Source organism: Phaenicophaeus curvirostris, chromosome 14, assembly GCF_032191515.1.
Source record: "Phaenicophaeus curvirostris isolate KB17595 chromosome 14, BPBGC_Pcur_1.0, whole genome shotgun sequence".
Lineage (NCBI taxonomy): Eukaryota > Metazoa > Chordata > Aves > Cuculiformes > Cuculidae > Phaenicophaeus > Phaenicophaeus curvirostris.
The window spans coordinates 3588679-3613948 of NC_091405.1; the positions used below are offsets into that span (position 1 = coordinate 3588679).

The 25270-nt window shown below is 36.8% G+C and overlaps 1 protein-coding gene across 3 annotated transcripts in view; it reads right to left on the minus strand.

Moving 5' to 3' along the window:
- Positions 1 to 25270, minus strand: part of CDH8 (cadherin 8) — a 166232-nt gene that overhangs the window by 60900 nt on the left and 80062 nt on the right. For all 3 annotated transcript variants that reach the window (XM_069868319.1, XM_069868317.1, XM_069868318.1), the window contains 4 exons: positions 24752 to 24871; positions 12351 to 12518; positions 8363 to 8550; positions 5360 to 5613 (listed from right to left, as the gene is read on the minus strand). In XM_069868319.1, coding sequence (XP_069724420.1) covers positions 5360 to 5613; positions 8363 to 8550; positions 12351 to 12518; positions 24752 to 24871 — 730 coding nt within the window. The remainder of the gene's footprint in view (positions 1 to 5359; positions 5614 to 8362; positions 8551 to 12350; positions 12519 to 24751; positions 24872 to 25270) is intronic.

The following is a 25270-nucleotide window of genomic DNA, read 5'->3' on the forward strand; positions in this document are numbered from 1 at the left end:
AAACCCTCTCCTGATTTTAATTTGATAAATATTTGGCACGAAATAAAAAATAAAACCTGCAGTATCATAAACCTGAGAAAACTAATAGTACATTTGCAGTTTCCTTTTCACGATAATGGTATCGTAACTCTCTTTAATGGGAATGCACTGTCAGATCCATAAGCTATATATAAAACATGCATATATCTAAAAATGAGAAAAGAATATCTTGGGAAATAATATCTTTTAAAATCGACATAAACCCAGCACAGGTTATTGGGATATTTTGGTTAGCTTATGGGTTTGCTATGGCAATTATAGGAACAACCCCATAGTGGTTTAACAGGAGACTGGAAACGATTCGCAGTCCTGCTCCTGCACTATCGATACTGCTGTTATGACTTAATTTGATCTATTTTTTCTTTGCATCAACATAAATGGAAGCAGAAATCCTTTTTTGCTGCACCTGCTGAGATTTGAATCACAGTACTGATACCTCATCAGTGGTAAATCACCATTGTTTATTAATGCCAGGCAGATCAGACATGCTACTTAGTGACAGATAAACAGCTGGACCATTAGGGAGGCAGAAAATATCGTATCTAGGTTTTTAAGGCCTGCTGCGAATTAAGAAAATGATCAACTGCTGCCAAAGATGAAATCTCTGTCGATACAAATAGGGAAAACCTGACATCGTGAAGCTTATCTCTCCACAGAGAAAGACACTGAAGGGCAGTGATTTATAGGAGGGCAGAGACAGTGTAGGAAGAAAGATTATTACTCAAGCTTTTTTCTATGCTCTTGGATCATGCTCCATCCAAGATAATTTACTGCAGGTAAATAGTCTGTGGTTGTAAAATAACAACAGAAACATGAAATAACTACTGCTGGAATCAATATATTTGTATTCTAACAGACAATGATCTTTCAAGCCTTATTATACTACAGGCCAGAATGTACCATCCTCACTAAATAAACTATAGTGAGCTTTCCGGCTACCTTAGCTGAATTCACTGGGACCCTTTCCCGAGAGAGATGTGTGTGCTCAAGATGTACTGAGCCACTGATGCATTCTTCCGAAATGACTAGGCTAGAATAAGGCAAACCACTGATCATGTTTAAAATTTTTAGGCAAATTTATAAAACCCATTCACCAACAGGCTTAAAAGTGAGCCAAGCCCCTAGGAAACAAGCATGCAGAATGGCAAACAAAGATAAAAGAGAAAGTTTGCTGCTAAAATACTGGGTTATGAAAGATACGGTCAGACTAACCTAACAGCTGACATGAAGACAGAGTTCATATTCCTTGGAGAAAATTATAATGAAAGCATAATTCAGCTGAATATCATATTACCACTTAGCCATTCAAAGATACCTTTGCTTATCCACAACTAGGGCTCAACATCAACAATGAGAAAAGTCCCATGCAACACATGCATCCTTTAGTCCCATCCATCTAAACGTGTCTAAATTTCTTCAGCTGATACTGAGATGTCAGACCAATAACAACTGCCACAACTGCATTTGACACAAGGCCCTTGAGGGATTTCCATAAGGTGGGCATATTCAGAACCAGACCGGTAACCCATACGAGGTTCGAGACAAAAAAAAGCCTGAGACCAACCCTATAGCTCAGGAACCAGGAGTAGGAGGGGAGAGATAGAGACATGGGTATAGAACATGTTCTATCCTGTCACAGTGAGACAAGGCTCAGCTCGATAGCTTCAGTCAGTACAAGTGGACAACAGGTCCTCAAATAGAGACATTTTCTGACCCTGAGTCAGAAACATCAGCGTGCAAGAGTGAACAGCAAGTTCATATCAAGTTTCTTTTGAAACTGAAGAAATTCATAATGGATACTTTTCCATTATTGACTTGAGGTTTATGGCAAAGAGGTCCCAAGGATCCAGCTGGTGCTCAAAGGAACCCATTTTTCATTGGTAGAAGATGTGAGAGCAAAACCTGTGGAGATTCTCAACAGCTTCTCAGAAACTGATCTACAGAATTGCTCTGGACATTAGCAGCATCAATTGCAGCTGCAGGTCAGCTCAGAAGGGAACTGTTGTAAAGGTGATCATAGTTGATTTTCTTAATTTGTTAAGTAATTTGTTAATTTGTGAGTTACAGACACAGTCTTGGGGTTTTTTTTTTTGTGTTCAACCTCATATACCTGCTTGTAAATCTATGATAGGCTTCCACGCCTTTTAGATCAAGAGATGGAAAGATCAGAGAATGTTTCATCTCTTCTAAGTAAGCTTTACTTCTGTTGTACTGGATAGAAGTTTTGTTGTTCTGGTTTTTTTTTTAAAAAAAAGGAGACACAGGCAAAGTTTTTTTTCACTGTTTTCCATAAAATTTTTTCTAAATTCTTGAATATTTTGTGTCATGCCTCAGTTAGCAAAATGTCTCCATGTTCAGCAATATCCATATTTTCTTTCATTTATTGCACTGCAATTCTCTTGAGTTTACTTGGTCTTTGTGCATAAGAGCAGATGTGGTATTGGTAGCGCATAAGGTGATTCATAGTTTCATCTGTGTTGCCAGGGTTTTTATAGCAAATGTCACCAAGTGCTCTGTCTAACCAAAATAAGGATAAAATAGACACCTAAGGAAAACAATTGTTTGTCATCTCATAAAATTCTGTTGTAAAGGAAATATACATTAAGAAATGTCTAGGCAGCATTATAACTGCTCATTATTTTCAAAACAGAATATTTCATATCTGTTTTTCAATTTTTTACTTTATGCTTAATACCTTTGAAAGCATATCATAGAATGCATACATAAAAGTATACATTAGATTTGTGGTATAATAACAAAATAAACACTTAAAATGCACAATCAAAATGAAACATTCCAATCTAACAAAAAAATGTTTCCCCCTATTTTTGTCAGAACCTGTCATGTTCCAACTTTGTCCTGAATTAGAAATGAAATGATTGCATTTCTGCCCCCTACTTGTCTCTGGTGAATAGCTTTACTCCCATAACTGTAGAATTCCCACCTTCGAAATCTCTTTTTCATGCCAAAAAAAAGGAATTTGGACTTTCCAGAGCTATCTTATAAAGCCAAATTAATGAGATTTGCAAACAAGAAAAAAACCAAAGTTGTATACAAAACTAAGCTCTGTATATTCTTTAATTAGCTAGCGAGCCAATATAGTGGAAAAAATTAAATCTTATAAAGTCCTGCATAAAGTATTTTAAAAGGAAACGTGTCACACTAATTAATTACTTTTTCATTTAAATGTAATGAATTTTCACCAATGCTGTTTCATGTATATCATCCCTATATGTCCTGATAAAGTAGTAATATTCTAGTTCAGTTTGCACATCTAAAATATTTCTGCTTTTAAAAATTCGAAACCACCTTGATCTATAAAATGATTAAAAAAAGGCAAAGAAGTAAATATTTTACTTGATTCAATTTTTCAGGCTTGGACAGTATAAAGAGGCTCAATTTTAGGACATAGGTAAGCTTGTAGCTGGCCTAAATCATTAGGAGTTTGGGACAGGACTAGAAAAGAATTCCAGGGAAGTAAATCAAGACTGGAAAAATAGCCAATGTAAAATTGAACCAGAGTTGAGGGCAGGCAGAGATGAGGGACAAAGGGGACACAATCAAGAGGCAGAAGAGCACGGGCCCAAGCCAAGAGCAAAGCAGGAAGGTGTAGAGGGAAAGAACTAGGGTTAAATTGAAGAGAAATTACTATTGAGCTGGAATAAAGGGAAGAAAAGCCAACTCACTGGCACGACGGCTGGTTTCACACATGTTTCAGAAGATCTTGTCTTTGTAGTGGCGGCACAAGCCCTTTCTCACAGATGCCAGTGGGCAATGGTAATAAAATGAGGAGGGGAGCCACTGCTTCGATCATGATAGAATGAACTCCAGGTATTCTCTATTATTTGTCTACTGTTTACATAACATGTTTCTAACGTGAGCAACTACTCTCATTTTTCTCCTGTTTTGTGATCAGATTAGCAGCTTTGATCATCCTGAGAGCTCCTCTGATAAAAAAATAAACACGGTGCCCATCAACGCTGCCTGGGCTGTGGGCTGCAGAAGAAAATATACTAATCAATGAAATTATATAGAAATCTATCATAGTTAATGCTACATTTAGCTAGTTTTGAAAGGATGATTAGGAAGTGAGAGACTCCAACGTATGCTCCGACTTCTTTATATATAAGTTCTAATACATCCAAATCTTGGAAATTCTGAGTTTCTGATTATGAAAATGCAAAAAAGTGATATTGCAATGTGTAGGTCCCTGAAATAAAGGTTGAAATTTTGGCTATGCAACAAACCTGACGTAGATGACAATGATTAGAAAATGATATCAAGTGATGAATTATAACAATTAGCATCATCCATCCTTACAATGTTGAAGACCACTCACACGGGTTAAATTCGTTAGGAGATTAATGGACAGTGATGACTGTTATTAAATAGATTTTCTCCAAATGGATTTAAATTGGAAGGGGAAAGATTTACATTAGCCATTAGGAAGAAATTCTTCATGATGAAGGTGGTGAAACAGTGGTCTAGGTTGCCCTGAGAATTTGTGGCTGCCCCATCCCTGGACAGGCTGGACAGGGCTTGGAGCCCCTGATCTAGTGGGAGGTGTCCCTGCCCATGGCAGGGGGTGGGACTGGATGGGCTTTAAAGTCCCAACCCAAAACATTCTGATTCTATGAAATATGCCTTACTATGACTTTGATGTTTTGGTGTTTGTTTTCATAATGCTTTTAGCAGGCAGTCCTATACAGCACAAAATGTGCTTTGGGAACACTCGCATTGTACCATACTAACCATTACAAAGGGAGAGGGAAAGATGTGTGCTCATCAAAATGAGATAGAAAGCACTGATCTGATGGAACTGGAATAACAGGTTTTGTTCCAGTTAGATCAAAAATGGGAGATTTTATAAATCAAAGATGCAAAAGTCACATGGGCATAATCATCTCTGACTTTTTATCTTTAAACCAGGAATGGGTTTCACCGAAGGAATACGAAATACATTTTGACTACCTTGTGACTACGTGGAACAAAGCCAGTATTGTCAGCACAGACCCTAGCAGATAATTCAAAATAACTGCGGAGATGCACACTGATGATTCAACCCCATCCGACCTCATACACCCTATTTCTTCTTTTCATTGCATTCCTGCCATTTCATAAGAGTACTCATGTGGCAAGGAGCATTTTTGTGATTTTGAAAATGATCTGAACTGATACATCTAACATCATAAAACAAATCCAATACAAGCGTTTTCATAGAAATAAAATGACACATAAACAGTGTCATTCAATGTATGGGAAAATATACTCAGTATTCTGCCAGCAGTTTTTTTCAAAGAGAACTTTAAAGCAGCGCTACCTTATAGGACTGGAAGACACGTCAGGGTCATGGGCAGTCACCTGACCGATCACAGAGTTAATAGCAGCGTTTTCATGCACTTCCAGTAGGTAAGTAGGTGGTGAAAAGACTGGTGGCTCATCAGCATCCTCTACTACAATTTTTACCGTTGCTGTATCCTTGAATGGTCCTCCACTGATGAAGCGAGGATCAATATGAATGTTGACGGCTTCTACCTTTAGAGTATAGGATTTTTTGGTCTCGAAGTCCAGTGGCTGTTAAGAATGACAAAGATAAATGTCTTTTACTAATGGCCACGGAGAAAGAATAAGTGAATATAATGCTGATGGATGAAAGTTATGTGCATTTAAGCACATTCAGTGAGTTTTAATGCAATGACTTCCCACTCCCAGAAATCCAACCTGCAAATTTTCTAGGCATATATTGATATCTGTTTATTAATCAGACTCAGAGAAAATAAGATTCTTTGTTTCCTTGATTTTCACAAGAAATTTACCAAAATACTCTCTCTCTTGAATTAGACCATTACAATTACATATCCGCTAAGTATTACAAATCTGTTGGCGATGGCACGATTTGCATACTAATCATGCACTTAATCAGTGCTTTGTTATTTGGAGATAAGAAAAAAAATTACACTAGCAAGAAAGAATAAATATTTTATAACCTCCAGAACAATGTGAGAAATGCAAAGAACTAGCAATTCTTATTTCTTCGACATGAGAAGCATTATGCAGAAAAATGTAGAGCTAATAATATAGGAAAGTCTTTCAATATTATTGCAATTCAGGTAAGTCTGTGTTTCTGTGTGTAGGGGTAAGCGAGGTAGACATCTCTCAGGAATTTCTTAAAATTGTAGCAATTCCTGTTTCTCTATCTAATTTTTTTTTTTTTTCAGAGAGGGAAATACAAAACTGATTACTTTATCCTAGCAATACACTGGCGATGTCACCATTGTTTTTACTGTTTTACAGCTCCATATTAAAACATAGAAGAGCGAAACACAGTGGATTTAAAGGAATGAAATACCAAATAAGAACCAAATCGGTGCCACTTTTGAATATCAGAATTTTTCATTATAGGAGACTCAAGTTTGTGTCTTGCAGCACATCAATATATTCACTATATAATTCTCTTGTGTCTCACAATGATTCAGATTTCAAAGATGCAAATTGCCAAGCATTGGAAAGACATTAAGATTTGCATTACAATGTCCCCAGGATAAAAAGAAAAGGACACAGAAACTCTGAATCTGCAATGCAAATACCAGCAAGAGCACAAATAGGAACCTCCAGGAACTCTGTCAAAGCCTTCACTATGTATACGTACAAATCTGTTTGAGTTTTTTCAGGTATGAATCAAGCTCTAATAAGATTTGCTCTTTCTCACAAAATCTAGTAAACATGAAAAAAAAAACCCTTGCTTCTTTAGCAGCTTCTAAATTAATAAGCTTTTGTAATTATGAATGGTGATTTATTTATCAGCATATTCACAGTTTGCCAATCGTAGCTCCTGTATCATGTTTCCAAATGCTTTTCATAGGCTTTACAGAAATGACAGCACCCCAATACGTTTAGTTGTGCTTAATCAGGGTATCATATTGGAAATTTACTCCGCATTGTCTAAAGCCCATGAATTTATGCTGGAGAAAATCTGTTGGTGAGCAGTACCCTCCATACATCATCTACTGTAGAAGAACCAAAATGATTATTGCTGTCAAAATGAATATATGAAACAACATTATGTTAGAGACTCAGTTATGAAACAAAGCCAAGGGAACTGGGGCAAAAGGCTAATTGCCTTAGTTTACAAACGAGGCCACAGCATCCAATAAATAACAGTAAGGAAGATCAGGGATGTATATCATAATTTTCTCTTTAGGAAATTTAGATAATAAACATGTAAATTTAGATAAATATACATCTTCAGTGCTGACCTACTCACTGAGGAACAGAGGGTATAAACTTTTCACAGGTACGATGCCAGACCTTTTTTATTACCGGTAGAAGTTTAATATTAATGACCTATACTCACTGGAGTCTTCTTGTCACTGGAATGTCACGAGGGGTTTTTGTTTGTTTGAGTTTCTGTTTCTGTTTGGGTTGGTTTGTTTGTTTGTGGGGCTTAGTTTCTTTTTCTTCTTAAAAAGAAACACCCAAAGATTAATTTAGAGCGTTCTGTGCCACCTATTTACAATTCTCTATGCCAGTGTTATAAATTCATAACATTTTCCAGAACGCAGCATGAGAACCAGCTCTCTCTTCCCCCAGAAAATAATGAACATTAAATCCACCATTAATGTTTCACTGACTTCACTGGTCAAGTTTTGTTCCAGCTGTGTTGCCTCTCCCCACTTTTCTGTGAATAACTGGGTGGTCCTTCTGTTGTGTGCATGCAAATGCCTCATGCTGCATACATCAAGAGTGTGCAAGCATACAAAAAGATAACAGAGTTGTAGCTTCATCTAGGGCCCGAATTTGGCACTTCTCACATGAAACAGTACTGATCTCCTTAATAAAGATCTCTGAAATCATGATTCATTGAGCAAAGAGAGTTTGACATGAGCAAAACTGAAAGACTAAGACTCTCACGCATCAGGTAATTTAAGTAATACATGATATTTTTTTTTCTCAGAACAGTATTTGACCAGCTATGCAGCAAATCAAATAATAAAGAAAAGGTATTTGATGAATACTCAGCAAAGATTTTACTGAATTTAGTTCTAAACTACTCTGCTTTGGAACCAAGGAAGCAAAACCTGTATTATTTGACCATGTGAAAGCCCAGACAAGATTAATACATTCCCAACACTGAAAATACTTCCATCAATGTTGTCACCTAAATGGCAATTTTGAAGGACATGCCTAATAAATCTCTTCCCTAGTTTGACATCTCACCCTTAGATAAAAAATCCTTGCAAATCCAGCATCTTCTCCCAGTGTAAGGTCTGGCTGGGTAGTTGAATAAACAATAAACATTTCTTTTAACAGAGATATCACTTACCTTTCTCACTCTAATAACGCCATCCTGAGTTTGGGCATCTGTAGTAATTTCAAATATATCCATTCCATCTCCTTCAATAATATCATAGGACGATTTAGCATTTTCTCCAATATCCAGGTCATTTGCTTTCACCCTTCCTATTGGTTCACCAAGAGCAACGTCTTCCATTACTGAGAAGTGATATAGACCTTATAAATAAGAGGAAAAGACTGAACATTACACCTGATTCCAGTATCTTTGGTGTGCTCTTCATTTGGTTATACTTCCCCAGTGCAATCTCTTAAGAAGTGCAACTCATACAAACCACATTGACACTAGTTATTTACTGAAAGCAGCAACATGTGTACTTTGTACAGGAATATTCAGATTACTGTATGTGAATGTCCCGTTTATTATAGTAGTACCCTGCTTTTCCTTGCAGGGATGCTCAGGGCTGACAAACATAAATACTAAGCTCCTTTTAACTCTGAAAGTATCCAACATTCTCCACTTTGTTGAACTTACCATTTTATTTACAGACATGTAGAATTGGAATTCAAATGTAAAACTTTGGCTTTTACTCTATAGAAAACTGGTCTAACACTTTAAAGATGTTGCATACAAGTTCAAGTATTTACTACTTTTATGACCCTTTTAATTTTATTTGATACCTCCCTTTTGTGGTATGAAACTAATTAAGAAACATTAAACTCCCAAAATTTATGTTTTAAAGGAAACAACAACTTTTCATAGCAAATATTGGAGTATTTACTATTTAGTTGCAAGGTTAGACTAAAATCCACTACAAAGTGCTATTCGAATTGTCAGCTGTTATGTTTTTTGATACTTGCTTCAAACTTTCTGCCCTAAGAAGTCTTAAAAATCTATTAGGACTTTTAACTTGTTCTTTCGGGTACTCATTTATTAAGAGAAGAACTCAAAACAACAATTTCATGACTATATCTCCCAGTTCTTAACACTATGCTGAAAAACAGAATACACATTCATGCTTCAAATAAAAAATTCTTTATGAAGTGGCTTTTTTTTTTTTTACCTCTTGGTAATTTACAGTTATTGAAGCTACAGTTAATATGTGATCTAATCAACTGCAGCACTATTTAGTAGTGAAAATAGTCCAAAGGAATTCAAGGTTAGGAGGTAAGACCATTAAAACAGTTTTTGAAAATGGGTTCTGGACTTGTTTTCTTCTGTCCTCCCAGTTGTTCCAAGACAACATACAGCTTTTAGTGTTACGTTCTGGAGCTCTTGCTTTAACTATTTGTAGGCTGATTACAGTAGCAACAGTTGAAAGCTTGAAGGAAACTGTGAGGAATTCACAAACACATGTATTAGCTACAAATATAGTCTGTCTCAAAGTGATATTTTTTTTTCTTTAATGTTTTAAAGCTAAATTATTAGAGATAATTTGGAGATCATCAAGATTCCTCAAGAATATTCATAATGGCTCACAAACAACGAGCAGCCAAAGCAATCAAGTGCCTCAGGAGACTAAATTATGCGTTCATAATTTATACTGCTGTCCACACTTGGTGGTTTGAATCTCCAGACACAGCTGATTGCTTTTTTAAGTTGGTATTTTTCTCTCAGATTTATTAAGGTAGTTTACAAAATCTTGTAAAAAAATTTATTATGATGCAGCTGACTCTTTTGCACAAATTGCTCTCCAGAATCATGAATTGTCCTGTCAAGATGTCGTAGTGCAGAGCTGGCCAAAAATCTGCATTTCTCATCTTTCAAACCCTTGGGTTTTCACAGCACGGCACGGTTCTTCTCAGTACAATCCTGTGGTAAACTGCCAGGTTAAAAACTTCTGTGACTTATAAAATGTCTCTAAAATAATTTCAAAGAGATCATGGAAGTAGTGAAAGTTCATCTTTTTCATTTCTAAAACCCAGGAGGCTAATACTCTTTGAAATCAAACCATAAATATACATTTCTGTCCTGCCTGGAAACAATAAACCGATAAAGCACGCTGCTTTCTGAGTTCATTACAATTTATTGTGAAAGCAGCATGTATTACATCTTATGAATTTCTATCTCATTCTGGTTAGGCTCTATTGTAAGTTTGATCCTTTCTTATTTTCCTTTCCAGGCAAATGCAAACCGTGCTTTAACGGTGTAAAAAAATGTAAAAGACTTGATCAGCTCTTGTAGAAGGCCAGAGTCGTGACTAATCTGTAATGCTAGGCAGCAGGCCATGAATACTTAGTTTTAAAAGGCAGAATCTGCAATAACATCCAGTTACAATATTTACTATCACTCATCCTCATTAAACACAATATATACATAATAAGAAGTTTTAGTATCTGTCGTTTTTTCCTAATGGAGTTGCACAACGGTCAGTGTTATGACAGGGTGGTTGTTCCTAGATGGTAGCTTGAATTCTGCACTGGAATGCTATATAGCTAGAACAGCTTCAAAGACAGCAACTCACTCTTCACTGAAGGAAATCTAATCTACATTTTCCATACAGAAAACACATTTCAGGGATCTGTGGTTCAGTTTTACTCACACTACCCAGTCAATGTGTCATTGTATCTGAATACAGGAGAACATCTCCACACGCATCCACTCCTGTGCTCCCTGCTGAGACCTCCAGCACGTGTATAATACCAATTAGCACCAGCTGCACTGCTAATTTTCGGATCAGCTTTTTTAAAATTGGCAGGCAAAGACTTTTTGAGATAGAAAGTTCTGATACAAATATGAAAGCCAGGTAGAGGGGCAGAAGTCGATCTTTAGTCACAAGAGTCAGTATGTTGAAAGTATAAAAGCAGTGTTCCTCTGCATCCTGGGGATATGGTTTGGCCAGGAGCCTCAGCTATAGATGTTTATATTCTTAGGAAAATTGTCACCCTATGTTGGACCACGCTACTGCATAAATGCAAGAAATGCAATGGGATATGAAGTAAAAAAAATAAGAATGTCTTATTTTATGAGAGAAAGCCGTTTTTTTCATGCAGTGTTTATCTGCTAAAAAAACCACTAAGCTGAGGTAATAAAATGTCTACTTTCCAAATAAGCTTTTACATCTGCTTATTTATTTTGTATCTTTCCTCTCTACATATCTGAAAGTGCATTTTCTAGACTATAGGAGAGTATTTATCATATGCTGAGTATTAGGACAAACCCTCTTTGTGCAAAAGAGGACTTCACATCATACATATGTGGAAAACGATTCATTTTCCACTGGGTCCATGAGTACCTCGTTAGAAAGACATGCTTCTAATAAAGTAAAAATGATATGTATGTGAACATTCTCCAACTCCAAAACAGACTCTTCATATCTTACAACTTTAGCTTTTCAGAACAAGCTGGATAAAAAGAGAAGTTTCTAATAGTGCGTTAGATTATACCTGTTCCAAATAAAATCGATCCAGCCATTATGCTTTTCCCTCTTCTTTATCTCCTCTTCATCTTTGAAACAGACTACAAAGCTTGCAGAGAATCTCAGCAGGATGCCAAATCATTTTAACCTAGCCCAGCAAGATACCCATTGGAACCACAGTAGTAAATATGGATTTTGTATTAAGATCAACAATTATCTAGACTCAAACTTATTTCCTTTGTTTCCTTCACTATTACCTGTTTAGCCTAACTTTCCTTTTATCAGTTATGTATGCCTTTTACTGGTGTCATCACCGGCCTGCATGAGATAGAAGCACATATAACAGCAACTAAAACTAGCACTCAGAAGCAATTGCCCTGAAAGCAAATATATATATGAAAAAAAGTCCCAAAGCCCTTTTGTGTGGATGTAAAAAGGGTAACGGGGAAGACAGAGCACTGTGTACACTGTTGTGGTTGCAATTCCCTCTTCCCTAAGCTCTTAATCAGGCAGAGGACTACTAATCTTTCTCTAGTAGCAGCTACATATTTTTAAATTACATTACAAACCCAGGCAACTTGATGATAAAAAAAAGCCTGGTTAAAAAAATAAAAGCATCATTTCTTGCATAGGAGAACATATACACATAATGGCACTTACTCTGTGCAAACTTAGGAGGATTGTCATTAACATCAGTGAGTGTGATTGTCACTGTTGTAGTTCCAGAGAGTCCACCCATATGTCCTCCCATGTCCTTTGCTTGGATGACCACAAAGTATTCTTCTTTGGCTTCTCTGTCCATGTTGGGAAGAGCTGTTTTAATTATAGCTACAATAAGGAGGTGGGAAAAAAAGTCAGGTACAGACCCAAATTCAGTTTTGCAGCAATTTTTATAGATATATGTAAATATTGGTACAAAAATTGAACTGCTAAAGGTCCAGTTAAGTTGTCGCTTAGTAACAAGGATAAAGAAGATTTTGATATTTTCAAAACAGTATATTAGAGGTCACCTACCTGGACTTAATTAAAAGTATGATGAAATTGAAAAGCCCAAGAAGTAATTATACCTGTGATATATATAAATTTGTATTTTTTTTTTCCTCCTGATAAACGTTTTGATTTCTGTCCTACTTCCCACAGAAACCCATCCTTTCCCCACAGAAATTCAGAAACAGAAGACAACCACATGGTAAATGTATACTGTAAACGCTGTTAATTCTATCTGTCAGATTAATTGTTTCAAATATTTTAAAACCAAACCCATTATTTAATCTACTCCTGTACATAATGCAGGCTGCAGTTCTTCCATTAAGTCCTAAATTGAGTGTCCAAGCCTCTACCAGAGAATGAAAACACGACTTTCTGTATGTCTTTCACTGCAAACCCCCAAATCACTGCATTGTCCCTACTCTAGGAAGGTCACTTGTTGGACAACTTTCTCAGTAAGCTGCTGTCATCTATTTTATGAGGATAGAACTTGAGACAGAGAAGTAAAATTATCTGTGGTATATCAAAATATAAAATAGCTGGAACGTATCTGCAAACGGACAGATCAACTAAATACAGGATCAGATCCACTGCAAAATCCACTGCACTTAATGGTGAGCTGGGAGCAGAGTGTGGAAAGATAAGAGCAAGGACCTCAGCAACTAGGATCCAAACTGCAGAATAGCAGGTCAGGGTCCCACTCAGATCCAGAGAGAGCAGCCAGGCCTGGAAACCCAGCTGGAAGGTTTGGATCTGTGTCAGAAAATACAAGATCAGGTGCAGGTGTAGCACAGATCGGGGCCAGCAGCAGAGCCACAGCCTAAAAGAAGCTCCCAAGGAAAAGGAGGGGCAACCTCTGCATGAAGACTTCTTCCCAGCAGCTCACGGCAGCAAAGGAGCTGATCTTGGACACACCGAGATACACTTCTGAACTTAAACAACTGAACTTCTGGAAGGAGGTTGTGCTTAGCATCCTGACAAAGTCCTCCAGTGCACGTAGAACCAACAAAGCAGAATTGAAGTACAACATTGATGAAATGTAACTATTCTGTATCACCTGTAGAAGAAGAAGTGTTGCAAAACATTGAAGAATATGCTTCTGTTAAATTGTTTGAATGAAAACAAGGGAAAGGCAAAACCCAGAATATAATAAACACTTATCAGATGTGATAGGTGCAAAATACAGTCAGTGAAAGAGCAGGGCCATTTCCTCCATAGTAAATGATATTTATTTGTAAAACCATTTGACAGTTGTGACTGGCTTGGATGGATTGTTTTACTATTTAAGAATAATAATGATGCATTCTGTGAATAATTCTATTCTTACAAATGAGATGATTCATGACAAGGTTGCTAATACAAACTCAGGATATCAGAATTTGGTCCACATTTTTTTTCTCTAAGAGCTCATGCAAAGATAGTGAAATTTTATTTTGGCAAGTTTTGTGTTAAGCCTGCTATAACTTTTTCTCCATTAATATTTCTAGGCAGAGTTTCTCTTATTTGTGGGGGGTTTTTTTAATATAAACCTCATTTGCGTAGTTAAGCTTAGCCTACAGGTGACTTGTATAAGATGCTAAATTTTGTATTCTGCAGTTTCCTCTGAGACAGATTAATTGTCTCAATAAAGAGATAATTTTTCCTAGACATCTATATGAATTTGTTTCTCAGTGTATGGAACAGTCTCACTCTTGCCTACGGTTTGAAAAACATCAGGAAGATGAAATAGCTTAAAAAGTGCCTAATTCAGAAATACAGTTTCTGACTTTTAAGACGTAAAATTTGTTGGGTTTCTTTTCCTGTATAAAAATACTAATCTAGCCTGTTATGTTAGTAGTTTGATACATATTTCTATCTGTTGTCTCAGTCCAAAACCCATTTGCCAGAAGCTGAGTTAAAGACAAAGTCAAGTTTCAATTTCAAACAGAATAAAAAGTTAAAAGGTTACTCTTCGAATACAGTAAGAGGAACTGAAGGTATTTAAACATAAAATAAAACGAAATTACACAAATTGATTATTACTACCAGTAATTCTGAATTCAGAAGGCATAGAATAGAGGTCGGCAAAACTGTCAATATCTCTTATGAGGCAAATTAATAAACACAGAAAGGCTCCATCCTCACCTTAGTGGAGTGATCGAGACAAAGACAGTCTAAGACAGCTATGTATAGAGAATTTCAAGGACGTTTATTTGTTTTTAGCTTTATTCACCAGTTCAGGCTAGGCTCAAAGGAAGTACTGAAACTACCAATCTATTTTTAGAAAACAATTCAGGCTTACCAAATACTAATACACAGAACATTAACTCATTGAGCATTCAACCTGCTCTACTTCAATTCAACCCAGAAACAAATCGAGAATAAAAACATAATCACTTTCAGCATGCTGTGATGGATGAAAATGATATGAACCAAACAGGAGAGTAGTTTAAAAGGAAGGGATGAGAATTACCGTAAATTAGTGTAAGGCAGGCAGACAATTGTTGGAAGATTGTATTCAGAGCAGTTATCAATGGCTTACTGTCAAAGTGGATAAATGGATGAAGTGGTTCATAGCATTTGCTCTGCTTATAGCACAATTCAATATTTCCTGAATGATGGAAGACAGGAAGAACTTACCAAGGCTTTCAGATGACACAAAGTTGGGCACCATTGCAAGTACTGGAAGAACAGGATTGGAGTTCAAAACAATTTTGACAAATTGGAGAGTCTACAAAAGCAGGATGCAACTCAATTTGGCAAGTAAAAGATATTTTGTGTGAGTGAAACAATTAACTTTACAATTACAATAGAGCAGATGACTCACAAGACAGGAAAGAACATGGAGTCAAAATGAGCTGAATGTGAGTCAACAGCATTTTGCTGATAAAAGGCTCAAACCTTTCCTGGTATATTAACCTGCATGTTAGATGGAAGAACTGCAGAACAAACCTTCCCAATCACTCACACCAATAAGGCTGCAGCTGGAGTGGTGTGTCCAGGTTTGAAAAACATTGCTTTATGCATTTATGAAAGTCTGAAAGAAGACTTTACTGCCAAATATAAACTACTGGGACCCACTCTCCTTTTCCATGAGGGAGAAGAGAAGAAATGATGGGCCTAAAGTATAAAGCACAAAATGTGTTCAAATTGTAGCAAGAGAGATTTTACTTAAACATTAGGAGAACACTTTCTAAAAGAGAAGGTAAGCACAGACAGAAGGTTGCCTGTAGAATTTGTGGCATTTCCATTATGGAAGGTTTCTAAGAACCTATGAGACAAATGGTCTGTTGAGAATGAGAAGGGAAAAACCTGCTTCTTTTGGGGGGCAAAGGTGCTCTCTGTATTCTCACTTGAGTTCCCTTCCCTCTGTGTTATTTAAGATGGGGCTTTATGTACTCTGAAATGTTTCACAAACCTTAATCCTGTGACAACATTCAATGGACATGTAGTACAGACACTTGCATCACACCTTGGCTGTGGACTAAAGCTGGAAACATCAGGGTGTGCATTGGAAGGTTAAAGAAATCAAGAAGTTACCTGTTTCTTCAAAGAATGAAAACACTCCCAGTATCGGAAGTACCTGCTTGGTTTTGGCTGAGTTGCTTCTCCTAAGCAGCTATTGGTGTCACACTGCTCAATAGCAAATAAAACAGCTGCGGAATGGGATTTACTTTTACCGTGGTCCTAACCGCACACACTGAGCAATTTGCACAATCTGCCTCACAACTTGAGTCGGTTAAAATGCACCCCTGTGGACTACTTTCAAAAACCTATTTGGAAGAATATACACTGTCTCACACTGAAAAAGACCAGGGGAAAAGAAGCAATGTGTCAGAGGCTACAGCTGATGGAGAGGAAGAAGTAGTAGAAGGAACAACAGAAATAAAGATCTGGTTTTCACTTTTCACTTTCCTCTCAATTTTTCGAGGGATCTCCTTATGGTAATGTTATAAAACTACCCTTAATAATTGAGAACATGGAACAAAACCAAGCAAGCACTATGCAAAATTGGGATCTGTCCCTGAAAAGCCTTTCTTAAGCATCTCCTTCATCTCACATATTTTGATGAAGACTTTCTGCTTGTGCACCTTTCATACTTTGGAACTTCCATTTTTTTCATTTTGGAAGAGCCAAGTAATTGCTTTCTTCTTCCTTCAGTGCTAAATTCTTGGTGAAGATTCTTATCACATGTAAGTCATTTAGGACCCAAACTCCTGAAAAAATCAATCATAATTTCTTCAGAGAGCCATTCTCTGTGTTTCCATGAAGCACATTGATTACAGTGATGTTTTTGCAGTCCATAAAAAAGGTTCACTTGGAGATCTGTGGAAAACCCATATCACAATTCCTAAAAGGTTAATAGATCACAACTAACTTCCTTGAAAATTAAAGAAATTCCTATTCTTTGATGATGTGATACAGGCACACTGATCTACAATTTTTCATTCATTTTACTCTTAATGAAAGAAAATCTTTTTAACAAAAATTATCACCAAATGTTCTAAATTCTTATTTGGTTCTAATGCCTTAGGATTTTTATTTTAACAAGAAAAGAAAAATACCTGTAGCTTCTAGCAAAGTTGGCTAACTTTCTAGAAAATCTATCAATTACTGGACTAGCTTGAACTACATTTACATGGAGATATATTTCAAATCAAAGACATCAGCTGCAGTAAAAATAATGACTAGATAAGGAATTGAATACTCTGTTATATCATTCTATGTGGAGTGGTTCTGTGCCATTTTTGTATTTTTAAGAGAGAAGCTAATATCGTCCTTATTTTATTACTATGTTTATTTTAAGAAATTACAGGGAAGATGGCACTGCCTGCCTTTATGTTAAACTGTGAGATGGAAGTCGAATATCAGTATATTAATTCTCTTGTTTCTTGTGTCACCTGCAATGTTTGTATCTGTATTTTCTTTTTCAGCCCATATTACTTTCATTTTTCCTGCTCTTGCTTTCATTTGGGAGTTGACCTTGCAGGTTCACCATCGTGCATAAATTAACACTATCTTTTGCTATATGTATTCTGCTTGATGAACATTATGAGATGATATGACTGGATAACATATATTGTAATACTGCCTTTTTAAATCAGATGAACATGTATCTGGGTTTTATAGTCTGGGTAAAAAGCTTTCATTTCTACTTAGCAGCCATCCCCTTTTCCCTGGGACCAATTTTCACCGGCACAGTGAAAGGATTGCCCTCTCCCCAACTGAGAATGAATGCAGCAAATAAACAGTCTGCCCTGCATTTATGACCTTGCCTCCTTAGGATTTTATGTGTAATGATCCTCTAATACCTATAATTACACTAGACATTTTGCAGAAAGTGGCCTTGGATTCTTTTGCAGATGCTTTCCAAATCTAGCTGTGTGGTTCAAATGCCTCTCTCTAATTCAGTCTCCTGAAGCACAATGCTATTTAGATATGTAACCCCCGTTTTCCTACTCAGCATGAGGAAAGTGGTTAAGTCCTAACTATCTCCCTAGCTTCCTAAAATGATAGCGGCATTGCTCTGAAATGCAAGAAATATGTGTGCTATAAACTTTTTTGATACTACTACTCCTATTAGACAATCTCTTGACGCAGAAATCACTTTTCATTAAATGCCAATATGTCTTGATCTTAAGGCTCACATCTTTACCGACTACAGAGCATCATAACTGTTTTCACATGTCCCTGCACTGATCTTATACTTCCTTTATCTATCAGAAAAGACTGCTCTTGCTGGTACTGAAAGACCCAGTCCTACACACCTTATCCGTAAGTTTGCACTTTCTTCTTCAAAGCAAAAAGCAAAAACCATAGGACTGACCCTCAGGTCTGCTGCACGAACAGTTTGTCAGCGCAAGTCTCTCTCCTAATGGGCTGTCACCAAGACAACTTTCGGAATCACCAAAGAATCTTTGTACAAACACTTTAACGCAACTCCTAAGGTTGCACAGTATCCTTGGGACACAATGACATCAAAAGGCTTATACGAGTTTGAAAATATACTTTGTTTTCAGCATTGCACTCGAGTGCATCAAATGTTGTCAAGACAGAGCTGAAGGTGCTGTAATGGAACAAACCACCTATAAAGTCCAGAAATCTTTGCACGTGCTGGAGCCGATTCTGCTACCTTGGGAATGCTGCATATCCAGGCTGTCTGTCGCTGCACGTACCTGCCCTCTCCTCTAGGAAATGAGTCCCTACTCCTCATTTTCTAAGACAGAACCACATCAACCTATCCCAGTTCACGCCTCTTGAAATTATTCCAGTTAAAAGTTTGGATAACTTTAAATCTGTAGGAATTGGCAAGGATATCGCAGCAGCACTGGTTAATAAAATGAGCTAGAAAGCAGCAGTTCAGTCCAGGCTTTGACTAATGTTGAACAAGTTCTTTCTTTATGATAATCCCATGAGGGTTTAATTCTCTACTATTTAGAAACTGCACTGTTTAGAAAGGCTCTGTTAAACACAAGTTAGTTTTGTTCCTAGCAGCTCATTACTTTCCCCTTCCACTGCAAATTACTTCCTTTGTCCAAACTGTTTTCTCATCTCTCTCTGGTTTGACAATGCTACCTTGTCATTTTATCATCTGTAATTACAGAAACAGTCACAGTGCCTCTCTTTTATTAACACCTCTCAAATATTTGTGCAGTGATTTCATATCCTCCTTTAATCACCTCTTATCCAGTTTATACAAATTAAGTTCAATCAATCTTTCATTATAAGTAATATCCTCCTCACCTTAGCTCCCCTGCTTTGAACTTTCTTTGGTATTTCGGTAGTCTTTTTTATGATGATGGGTCACATCAGGACTACATATAATATTCTGAGGGCAGTCTGCGCTGTCGTTGAGAGGTACCATTACTAATAAACTGAATATGAACAACCAGGTAGAAGAAATAGTGACTAATGCCACAAAAATGTCTGCAACTCAAAAGTTGTTTTTGTTTATCTTCTCACTACCCTACTTGGTTTTATTCTGCTGGACTGTATTTCAAGGTCTAGGTAAAGGAAGATAAGAAAGACTGGAAAGGAAAATAAAAGATTCAAACCTAGCCTCTGCTGAAGGCCATTTTCATGCCTCCTAGGCCTACTCATTTATGTACTTAAGTCAGAACCACAGGGTTCAACACCGTGGTCCAGAGAGGGCCATATACATAAATCATTAAAAGCTCTATTGATTAAAGCATGTGCACCTTCCCAAAGAAATATCCATGCTCTGCTAGGAGAGTTTTTAGTTTTCTAGGTCTCCCGACTTTTCTATTCACCTCAGCTTTACTAACTTGAACTTTGGGTTTGTACCAAAGGACTATATCCAAAATAGCAGTGTTTAAAACCTATTCATTTTGATTTATAGCAAGGATTTATGCTTGAATAGTACGATGTGTTTTCCATTTCAGTAGGGTCTTTGCTGTAATTTGCCTTGTTCATGTAACTATATTTCAGATGTGTGTAGGAGTGACATTATTTAAGTTCATGTGAAATGTAAATAAGTGAGACACAGCTGAAAACTTATTTTCTCTGCTATTCCTATATTGTAGAACACAGTGTCACTTCATATTACATTCCATTATGATAATCTTATTTTAAAGCTGACAGTCATGATTTAATACCCTTGGAAAAGCTTAAAAGTGAGAAGTGTGCTTTAGCTACTTTCAGCAGTCTTAAGGAACTCCCTTCCCCAATCCTTTGATTGTCATGATTCGGATTATGAGACAATACATACAACTTGTTTATCTTTATAAATAATACAAATTAGTCAGGAAATCTGGCATCATCTAGTCAGATGTAATGATAATGATTTACAGAATCTAATTTAGTGCCCTGTAATTGTTGTCACTAATCTTATGACATCACATTGTACATTTAGTCTCTCATAGAAAATGGGAATCTGTATCTTTGTAATGTATTATTTATGCTTGCTCTTTACCCAACAAACCAGTGGTCATATTAAAATTCACCTATGGAAAGTGAAAAATATTCAGAATGAGCCATCAAAAAGCATTTACCCAAAGCCATATTCAGAGCTCTGAATAAAACAGAAATTCTGAATTACCTTCTTTCATGTGCCTATAACTCATACGGAAGAACTAGCAAACTAGAACTGCAGAAGTATATGCATTTTTCATCTAAGTTAATGGAAAATTATTGTTTTATGGGTCACTTACTGGTACTTATTTCTGTGCACCCAGCATTATAGAATTGTTTCAGCAAGGAGGTTGAGAGTAATGTTAAGAGTTTCAGCCATGAGTGTGATTCAGATAAGGTCTCCACCTAGTTAGTGTCAAGTTAGTAGGAACAAAAAAAGCAGAAGAGTAAGCAACTGCTTTCCTCAGGTTTACATTCAGGTGCAGCAACCCTTTCTGCCATAGGCATGAAGCCATATCCTACACGTCTGCTCCCTCTTTTTGTTCAGAGTACTAGAGAGGAGAAAGGAATTGGGAGGCGTGATTTGGATTATTCCTGTGCTCAGCTCCCATTAAAATCAAATAGCAAGGTCAAAAAATCTTTAGTCTGAGTGAGGAAATGAAAAAAATGATAGGCAGTGCAGCCTTTCTACGGCTGCCCTGGTGCTGGCAGCTGCACAAATCTAAATCCAGTCTTAATTTCTACTAAACAAAACTAAAAAAACATCAGCCTCATAGGAAAATAGTAAGTAGATCAGTTCAAAGCAGCAATGCCTTTGGTAACACTTGATATGCTCCCATGAATGACAGAAAATAGCCACGTTCTTAAGCAGATCACTTTAATATAGCACATTTCTTAAAACAGCGATTCCATTTTGGAAAGACACAATTCTAGACGCAATGTCTGTGTTCAGAAAAAAAAAAAATTAGTTTTAAATTAACTGAAAGGGCTTGTAACTTAGCAAGAGCACAAATGAAATGCAACCAGAGTGAAAATGTAGCCGTATGCACATCACCTGTCCCTCGCCCCTGCTCAAAGTCCCTCAGACTCTAAAGTATCTGCCACATTTGGAGGATCACCTTCAGGTTTGATTTGTTTTGGAGAAGACACTACCACAACTAGCTGTTCTGTGTTAGTTTGTACGCTGTGACAATTGTATCAAACATAAAAACTTCCCCCATGAAAACTTCCCTGGATGTTCCCAAGGACTACACACAAATGCATAAGATAATGGGTTTTCCTGGCCTAGCTGCTAAGAGGAAACAAGTATTAGCTGTGATGGTTCACATTGCAAAATTTGGATAAATGTAAAGAAACGAACATCTACAGACTTACTATTTGCTTTGGACACTTTAACAAAAACAAGTGCTCTTTCCACTCTGTCTGTCCATGCTAATATCACTACCATCCAGATTATATAGATGCTAAACTATTGTGCATCTTTTATTCACCGCTACCTCTCAAAGGTGAAATGCAGTGCCACAAGCTGCTGTGAAATTGCAGCTCTCTTGGCATTTTGAGACTGTTCGTACCAACCCATCGAACTCTCTCTGGTACATAATAAACATTATCATCCCCTCACTTCAGAACTCTGGTATGACCATGAAAAGCTGCTGTATAGTTCCTTACATTCTCTGAAATCAACATGTCTCTTCAGAAGAAGCACAGCTCTAAGGCTGTGGGGATTTAGAGCAATATATTTCATCCTCTGTAATATCTGGCTGCAGTTTCTACACAACTACCTGCCTTCCTGCACCTGGTTTGATTAACGATTAGACTTCTACTTATATTTATTCTTTATATATTCTAAACAAATACATGTTGGAGCATTTTAAACAATTTGACTTTTAGTCTGGAATCCTCAACATAAGGAGGAGATGGAGCTGTTGGAACGGGTCCAGAGGAGGCTACAAAGATGATCAGAGGACTGGAGCACCTTCCTCACCTCCACAACTTCCCTGGGCAACCTGTGCCAGGGCCTCACCACGCTCATAGTGAAGAAATTCTTCTCTATGTCCAGTCTAAATCTGCCCCTCTTCAGTTTATACCCATTGTCCCTCATCCTATCACTACAAGCCTTTATAAAATTCCCTCCCCAGCTTTCTTGTAGCCCCTTCAGATACTGGATCTATAAGGTCTCCACGGAGCCTTCTCCTCTCCAGGCTGAACAACTCCAACACTCCCAGCCTGTCCTCCTATGGGAGGTGCTCCATAGATCTAGAAAAACGGGGAATCTGAAATTGCTTATTCACTCAGAAGCAGCTCCATAATATCAAGCCACTTGCTCAGGGACTGTGGCAAATCCGCAGCTGAATTCTTTATGACTAAATTCCCTTTAGAAACTAACATGTCATTTTCATGGTAACTGAACTGCTACTCAAAGGAATATTTGTAACTGGAAATGAAGGCAGGAGAAGGAATTTAATGCTGTTGAAACAGAAGAAAAATCATGATGTTCACCAAAAAGCTTTGGAGCTTTCTCTGGCTTTTATGGTAATGGAAATCACTTTCCTTGGTGATTAATATTTACTTCATTGGATTAAACACAAGCTTTTAATGCAATACAAATAATAAACCAGAGAAAAATTCAACTTTTTTTTTCCATTTGGCATATTTATTTCCCCTGCCAAAGAACTACATTTCCCTAGTAAAACCTGAGAAAGAGCCTACAGCTAATCCCCTGCTAATTAAGATGGCTAACTCAAGTCATTACTGCATGCAATAATTTGCAGTATTAAAGGAAACAAAATCATACATTTTGATACATAATGGTCAGGGGTCTCTTCAGAGTTATATTTCCGCATGACTTGTGACAAATCATCCAGCATTACTAAAGAGCTCGACTAATAACACCCTCTTGACATCCTTATTTTTGAAACAAGCTACTGGCTTTCCATTGTGCTGTTCTAGTGTTATTCTTTCAAATCCCTATTGTTCATTCAGCAAAAAATGAACCACTGAATCACATTCCAGAAATTGGTTTCACACTTACAGTAACTGTCCTTCAACATAAGAATTTACTTAAATGAACTGAACCATTAATATATTTATAATTATCATCTTACACTATTTACCTAGAGTCCCTGCAAGCTGGGACATTTCTAGAAAGGGGAAATAATTTCTCTCATACCAGAAAGAACTAAAGAACTTGCAGACCCTAAAGAATCTAAGAGTACTCTGTTTAAAGTTGGTGAGAAAACTAGCACACTTGATCTATCAAAAGCCTCCTTTGAAAATTTCTCCTAGCACTAATTAAATATTTTGTTAACCTACACGAAGACAAGAATTTTTACTCCTGCTTTACCCCTTTTTTCTTTGCATAAATTCAAGTGCCTTTTTTTTTGTATATTTTAACGTGAGTTTTAGTTTTGTTTTCCTTGGGAGATCGCAGCTGCTTGACTCATAGTACTCAGGGATAGTTCAGTACTGAAGAGTTACGGCTGGATTCGAGGATCTCAAAGGTCTTTTCCAACCGAATGATTCTACGATAGTGATTAAAGTCAGCTTCTCGTGACAGGTGAAAGAAGATAAGTATATAAGAAATAATATCAAATCCCTTTAAAAAACGCTTCTCAGACATAACTAAATGTATTTGCTGTAAGTATGACATGTGCAGGAAACAAGAGGGAATGGATTTATTGGCACTTCTTTCAGATGACTTTCAAGACTATAAAACCACAGAGAAATAAAATAATCCTAAATGTATGCCAATAAAAATTCATACTAAGGCTCAGTATCATGTTCGTACTTTCCCTCGATTCATCCAATCAAGAAAGAAAAATAATCATTAATGAAAAAAATACAATATGCTTACTAAAATTCCCAAGTTAGACGGTACTTTTTTAGAGTGGAAATACTGTAGTTTCATATTGACAATTACATCACACTCATTAAATTCCTCAGGCCATCTTTCAGTCCCTAATCAATTATAAGCCATACAGCATTTCCACTACCTTCAGTAACTTCTGCAGTATTAGCAGCACCATTACCTGCATTATCATTAATACAGATTTTTCTTTGTCTTTTCACATGATCAGATGGAATACAAGTGAGACATGTTACAAGCTGGTAACACTGACAAACACCTACTTGTGCTCTTTGTTTAAGTGTATTATACAAAATATGTAAAAGGCATGGTCACTTGCTTAAATATAACCTAGGGATCTATGTTCAGAGGCACCTACCTGTATGTGGCTCAATAGAAAAGTAAGGCTGTCCTTCCAGAATGCTATAAACCAGCTTGGCGCTGTTTCCGTACACCGGATCATCTGCATCTGTAGCTGTGACTTTAGTAACAAAGGTACCTAAATAAAAAGAGTATATACAATTAATGTGCGGTCTGACCAGAAACGTGCAGAACTTTTTCAAAAACTACTTTAAAATGAAAGTATTTTCCTTGGAGCTGTAAAGAAATTTGTGAGGCAGATGACAATATCAAGAGAAGAAAAAACATCAGGAACAACTTATAATATTGCTTTTGGAACGCAAATAAAACATTTTTCTCCAAGATGAGCTATGCCAGCAGGCTGAATTTCTGGGTAAAGGAAAAAACACTTTTATTAGCTGTATTGCTTAATGTTTCTTTGTAGAATGCATTTAAAGCTACCTGATAGATCTGTGCGGACTTCAAGCATTTGCAAAGAAGTCATATCAAAGGGATAGAAAACACAAGTTTGATAATACAATATAATACATTGCATTTA